A 6629-nucleotide genomic window follows, 5' to 3' on the forward strand; every position below is an offset into this window, starting at 1 on the left:
AGCCCCCGCCGCGGCCATGGCCGACGAGCTGGACTTCACCACGGGCGACGCCGGCGCCTCCTTCACCTACCCGATGCAGTGCTCGGCGTTGCGGAAGAACGGCTTCGTGGTGCTCAAGGGGCGCCCCTGCAAGATCGTCGAGATGTCCACCTCCAAGACGGGCAAGCACGGCCACGCCAAGGTGGGTCCCGCCGCCCCCCGGCCCGCCGCGGCCCTGGGAGCGGGATGGCGCCTCACCTGGCAGCCTGCCCCGCGTCCTGCCCTCGCGCTTCTCACAGCGCTGCCTCCCCGGGCTGGAGCGAGCGCCAGGGTTTCCAGGAATAAAGAGGAGAAGGGGACGGGGACAGTTTTGTTTTTTCCCCACTTGCTTAAAGGCATAAATACTGATGGTGGCCAAACCTGGCTTTGTAACGGGGCCAGAGTAAGTTCTGGAAGGAGGGGGCTGATGAAGCCACTAGGGTGTGGTTGGCATTGTGCTCTCCCTCCCTACCAAAGCGCTTTGGAGTCGGCTTGCGCTAGCAGACTTCCCCTGTTGTACTAGACTTCAGCGCTTACCAGAAATGCGCCTGTTCTGTTACATAATCAAGAGGAGCTCAGTAGATAGTCATATCTCTATGGGCCTGGTCTGGCCCTATTTTGCTTGCTTTTCGTCTCCTTCTTTCGTTTTCTCAGCGCTGAGTGTGGACTGCCTTCCCCCTCCTGTGTCCCAGCAGGGACATTCTTAGTCTGCTGTCTGGGGCTGCAGTCCTCCTGCCTAAGCAGTTGGTTTATGCAGCTGTCCAGAGCTTGGATCAAGTCTAGACTTTCCCCTTAACTCACTCAACAAGATTTTATGGTGGGTATATTAGAGTTTTAGAACAGATAGATTTGTTACGAGCATGCACCTAATAGGTTCTTAAGTTTCCAAAACCTTGTGTGATACATGTAAACTAGTATTTTGGAGTTGTTGGGCCTAGGATATACCAATTCTGTATGCATAAATTACTTGTATGGAAAAATTTCTTCTTTTTCTCTTCCCTCAGTGCAGTGGGGGTTTTGGGGTTTTTTTGTTTTTTTTTTTAATGGCGTATCTTACTCGGATTTCTTAAATACTGAAACGGTTGTGAGAGTGAAGGGACGCTGTGAGAGTAGGCTGTAAACTAGTAACCCAAGTGCTAGCTGCAATGGACAGCTGCTGCTAGCATAAAGGGAGATGGGAGTTGCTTTAATCTCTGTGCAGCTTCTCTTCTCTTTAAGCTTCATGTTGTCACTGATGCTGTTCTATTTCCCAGAAGAGCTAGAATTTGAAGTAAATGTTCTTTTAGCAGCCATATATGTATGCTGAGCTTTTTTTTTTTTTTTTTTCCAATAGTGAAACTGTCTATGGACGATTTTCATTCTCGTGTAGTGTTTCTAGAGTATGCTGTGCAAGCGTGTTTTTGAGAGGCTTCCTCTTAAGGCTTAAACTATTTTCATACCACAAGTAAAGAGTCTGTGTCAAGTCTTGCAGGCTGCATGTGATCTCTAATATTAAACTACATGAAACTAACAATACTGACAGCAGTGGTATCCTGCTCTTCTAGGACCAATCATAATTGATTGTTTTCTCTCGTAGGTCCACTTGGTTGGAATCGATATTTTCACTGGTAAAAAATATGAAGATATTTGCCCATCAACTCATAATATGGATGTTCCAAATATCAAGAGGAATGATTATCAAGTGAGTTAATAGTCACTGTGACCTTCCACGTATTAAGAAGCTTTAAATTCCTGATACCACAAGTAAACTATCCTCATCCTGAAACTGCTTGTCACCTAATAAAGTGCTGTTGTCAGAAGATCTGGATTGATGGTTCAGCAAACTTGCCCGTCTAGACGTGGCAGTGTTGAACCAGTAGCGTTTACTGAACCGCTAAATCAGCGGAGTTTGCTGATAGAGAGTTCCTGCTTATGTATTACAAACTTCGTGTTTTAGTAGTAGCCTTTAGAAATGACAGGTGAATGAAGAGGTCGTGTTCAGAGCAGTGTTTCTTCTAGCTTATCTTTTTAAGATCAATGTCTTTAAGAGTTACAGCCTCTGCTGTAACTATTAGGTAAAGGATAGCCATGATTTCTCTTCAAGTAAATTTGAACCTAAGCATATATTGCCATTTAAATTTCGCCCTTTACCTAGGGTCCATGAATCAACAAGATGGTCTTAAGCTGCATCTGATGCCAATTCTAACTTAACAAGTGCTTCCTGCTCCTGCTGTAGAAGCTGGCTATATTTGATCTGAAGTAATTAACAGGATTCAGTGATTCTTGAATAGCAGATTGGCTTTTTCCATAGTTGCCTGTAACTTTTGGCACTGTAAAACTGTTGTTTAAAATTGACTTTAATTAAATTCTTTAACTGTTACAAATACAATACTAAAAACATTACTGTAACGGAGTTCATTGTGTCTTCTGCTTGTCTTCAGCTACTGCCTGCTAATGACTGTTAATGTTAAGCTTCCTAAAAATGAACTTCTCTTTATAGCTGATTGGTATTCAGGATGGGTATCTCTCCCTGCTGACAGAAAGTGGTGAAGTTCGTGAGGATCTAAAGCTGCCAGAAGGTGATCTTGGTAAAGAAATAGAAGGAAAATTCAATGCCAGTGAAGATGTGCAGGTAAGCATAGAAAGCAGATGAGAAGAGCTACAGTTAATTCCATGTGATTCTACCAAGAATGCTTTTTATCCTGATATTTACCACTTATATCTCTTCATAAAAAGAGGGTTAGAAGTATGGGAATTGGTCCTTTTGAGATGCAGAAGGCTTACTGTGTTGCAGCACTCAATATAGCACCTAAGTCTGGCTTACCTGACAGTCAGGCTGTGTAGGTGGGTCTCAAATGTCTAGATGAATCTTAATGGTGCTGTACATATAGTATAGATTGGTACAGTGTGGATTGGCGCTTCCGAGCTTACTTGATYGGGACCAGCTGTAGAGCTCTGCCATCTAACTTCAGCCATAGAAATGACTTAAGATGCAGTCTTTGTGCTGAAATCTTGCAGTGTAAAAGTCTAGCTTGTTTGGAAGAAAAAAGTGTAGTAATTGTCAGAAGCTTTAGAGCTGACTGTTGTTTAAAGCATTTGTTGATTTGACTATAAAAATATATAAGTCTAATTTGCTATGTTAGCAAATTTGTTCACAAGTAGTTGTGTAGGCTGTAGTCTATCATAGACTATACCAGTTGCTGATACGGTCCTGTTGTAGGAGATTGTTTGCTTTTCACTGTTAGATGAACCTCAAGCTGCTAGCTAAGGCAAGATGGCAAAGAGCAGGCAGYAGAAGAGCAAACCAGTGGGAAGGCAAATATTAAAGTCATGTAACAACTGAATCACTGGCTCCAGCCTTCCCTCCTCCTCAAGGGAGGAAATGGGATAGATATTAAAATTGAATGTCTGTAACTTCTGTGAGTGTTTCCTCTGGCGTGTTTTGGAGCTCACCTGTCTGTCTTTTCTTCCAGATATCTGTCATAAGTGCAATGAATGAAGAATGTGCTGTAGCCATAAAGCCTTGCAAATAAAGAGGATCACCAGGCTCGGGCAACTGCTCAGGTCTGGACAAATCACAGATCTTTAAATTTGGTTCTGATTGTCACCAAAGCTCTGGCCTTCACAAGCAACCTCATTTCTTTTTTGAATTGTTAAAAAGCAGTGCTGGATTCTGGATTAGTGTTGCAGGCTAACTGGCAGTTTTCAAAATCACTGAGATTTTAATTCCTTAATTGTAACTATTTTAACATTCCTGTGGGTTTCAGCTATGGATCTGAGAAACCAATCAGGTGTTACTAGTGGATATATTTTTATTTGCTTGAGCAAAACAGTGTTTGTCTGTATGAACAGACAAAATACAGTATTCAGGGGCTTTTAGATAAGCTAGTAGGTATCTAGGATTATAAAGTGACCTAGAGCACAAATAGTATTTTTCTTGACATATTTACATAGAACTGACAATAAAAGTAGCTTTTTTTTTTAAGCTTAAAGTATTTTGTGGATTGGGACTCTTGCAGAATTGTAGGTGCCAATCACAAGTTTTAGACCAAGAAACTCAAGTGATCAAAAATGCCAGCTGGCTTGACAAAGCCCCCGTGGCCATGTGCAACTTAACTGTATTACCTCTGTACTCTTCTTTGCCAATTTGTTGGCTTATTGTAATGTTAAATGGTGTCAAAGCCTACCTTTGGTTTAGGCAGGCAATTGGAATATTGGGTAGATATGGTATAGAAAGGTTAAGGAAACACAAAGGTGAGATGGATGTTAAAGCTATAGACTTTCACTCGAGGCCTTTGTCAGACTTGAAAAATAAAAACAGAAAAATGCAGTTCAATGGCTTTCCTCTATTGTATTTATCTTAACTATAAAAGGTGACAAACTCCATGGGAATCTGTTGCAGTGCTTCCAGCTTCAGGTTTTAATCTTCAGGTTCAGACCATATTTTTGTAGCACAAGGACCACATGTTTTTCAAAAAGTGGGACAAATTGTAGCACTGACCCTAAACTAAATGCATGTGATTCTTGTTGAAAAGTAAAACAAAACTATATTACATTCAAATACAGACTTGACAGACAATACTGAACAACCATGGCTTAATTATAGGAGTAAATGCTACATAGTTTAGAAAGCTAGCTCCTATCCGTAGAAGTTTTTTGATTCATTAAAACACACGTGCATGCCTCTAACTTGTTAGCAGCTTAACAGGCAAACAAAGCTTTACAGAACTAGTCACAGAAGGACAACCAGCCTGCTCCTGTTTATAGTGTTACACATGAATTCTAATTGTTAGTGTCCCCTAATAAGGGAGGAACTTCTTAGCCCATGGCTCAAACCTCTCTGTAGTTCATAAATTGAATTGTTTCATAAACTTAAGCTTTAGTAGCTGTTGGCTAATTGAGGATAACTTGTCCTCAATTGACACTTGACAGGCTGGTCTGGACGGCATGCACAATTCATACTCTGTTGGCAGTAAGAGTCAGACTTCATGCTGCTGTTAACTACTTAAAATGTTTTGAGCTTAGTGGTATGTACTCTCTAATTCCCAAAGGGCTCATGGCAACTTTCCTGATCTTGCCCTTGTACCTGCTGTGTTAGGGCTTAACAAACCTTGGAGGCCTATATAGGTGACAAAAACATGCATTTCCCATAGCCTTCTCATGACAGGGAGAAGAGCACAATGAAGGTAAAGACAGCAATAAATATACTCTGGTAATAAAGCACAGTTACCTGTGAAACCTGGCAGATGTAGGATGCTGCTACATGCTCTTGCCTAGCACAGTAAGCATTGTAGGTGAACTCTATAAATAGCATCTTGACTGAAATGACAGACTGCTTTTAAAAAAGCTATAGATGGAAGAGATTGAAATGCTTTCAGAATAGTTTTGGAGTGCATGCTTAGTAGTTTAAGCTTATCTGCACTGTGGTCCTTTTGGCCTCCCCATCAAACTGATATCTAAAAGATAGGCTTTGTTTAGTTTAGAGATGACTGAAACCGTTGATAATGGTGTTAATGATGTCCAATGAAGAGTCATAGGCTGTTGTATCAAACTTAACCTAAGTTCTAGATGCTATCACTGTATTAAAAATGCTTCTAAAATGCTTGAAAATAGTAAGACCTGGATTTATCCTTCCAAGAGTGCTTTCATCCACTTTTAGGTGACTGTCTATCCTCTGGAACGTGTTGATGCCACCGGTCTACAACCTAAGCATTTACTTAGACTAAGTTCTTTGGGACAAGGGCTGTTTTTGTCTAGTTTCTACAGTAGAGTCCTGATCTGCCTGGTATTTTCAGGTACTACAGCAATCTGAAGATAAATGTTTTATGGCCTCTAGCTTTCTGGAAGAGCCCTTCTTGGGATTTAAAGATGTCCTTCTATTCCTACCTTCAGTTCTGCAAGATGTAGATGGTTCAGTACTTCAATATAGGTTTGTTCTAATTATATACTCGTCTTTTGTGAAGCACTTCAGATGCTGTGGAAGTGCAGAGCATTGGCTCATCATGCATGAAGTTTCCCATAGGTAATACATAAACCTGTGGTTTAGCATGAATCTTAAGCATAATCTCTAAGTTTCAGTAAGAAGTTGCTTCTAAATTAGAGCAAATACTTCAGCCATTTTTTCAAAGTAAGATGTTTCAGTTTACTTTCATAATTACTTGCAACAACCTTTTGTTTGTGATCAACAGTCCATGTAAGTGCATATTTTTAAGATCCCTATGTTTAGGGAAATTCTACTCTAAGCTTTACATTAAAACAAACCTTATCCATCTATTTGTTTTGTAGCACTATCTTAACACTTTAAGCTGTGTCAAAACCTAAAACTACAAACTTTTAGTAGCTGATGCAATTGTTTAATATAAATTGTTTAATATAAAGGCTGTGAAAACCAGAAGGTGAAGAAAAGTATTTCCACTCCTAATAATGCATTTCTTTTTTATAGCTACAATTTGGTGAGTTTCTCTTACTACTTTACAGAATTGGGAAGAGTGAAGTGTTTCCTGCCTCAAATGTTGGCAAATGATATTTCCAGATTTCAATAGATCCTTCTAATTTTTGCTTATAATGGTGGTTTTTCAACTAGGCTCTTGCTAGTTGAGCCATGTTCTCAGGGCTGTTTGTTTTTTTTTTTT

The 6629-nt window shown here is 40.4% G+C and overlaps 1 protein-coding gene across 1 annotated transcript; it reads left to right on the forward strand.

Moving 5' to 3' along the window:
- The first annotated feature begins 6 nt into the window (after positions 1 to 6).
- Positions 7 to 4333, forward strand: EIF5A2 (eukaryotic translation initiation factor 5A2). Its single transcript, XM_085322287.1, has 4 exons — positions 7 to 181; positions 1595 to 1699; positions 2498 to 2629; positions 3471 to 4333. Exons 1-4 carry the CDS (start codon positions 17 to 19, stop codon positions 3528 to 3530), a joined length of 462 nt encoding a protein of 153 aa, XP_085178413.1. The 5' UTR covers positions 7 to 16; the 3' UTR covers positions 3531 to 4333.
- The last annotated feature ends 2296 nt before the right edge of the window (positions 4334 to 6629 follow it).

This window comes from Rhea americana, unplaced genomic scaffold (assembly GCF_003343005.1).
Source record: "Rhea americana isolate MKP2758 unplaced genomic scaffold, rheAme1 scaffold_76, whole genome shotgun sequence".
NCBI lineage: Eukaryota > Metazoa > Chordata > Aves > Rheiformes > Rheidae > Rhea > Rhea americana.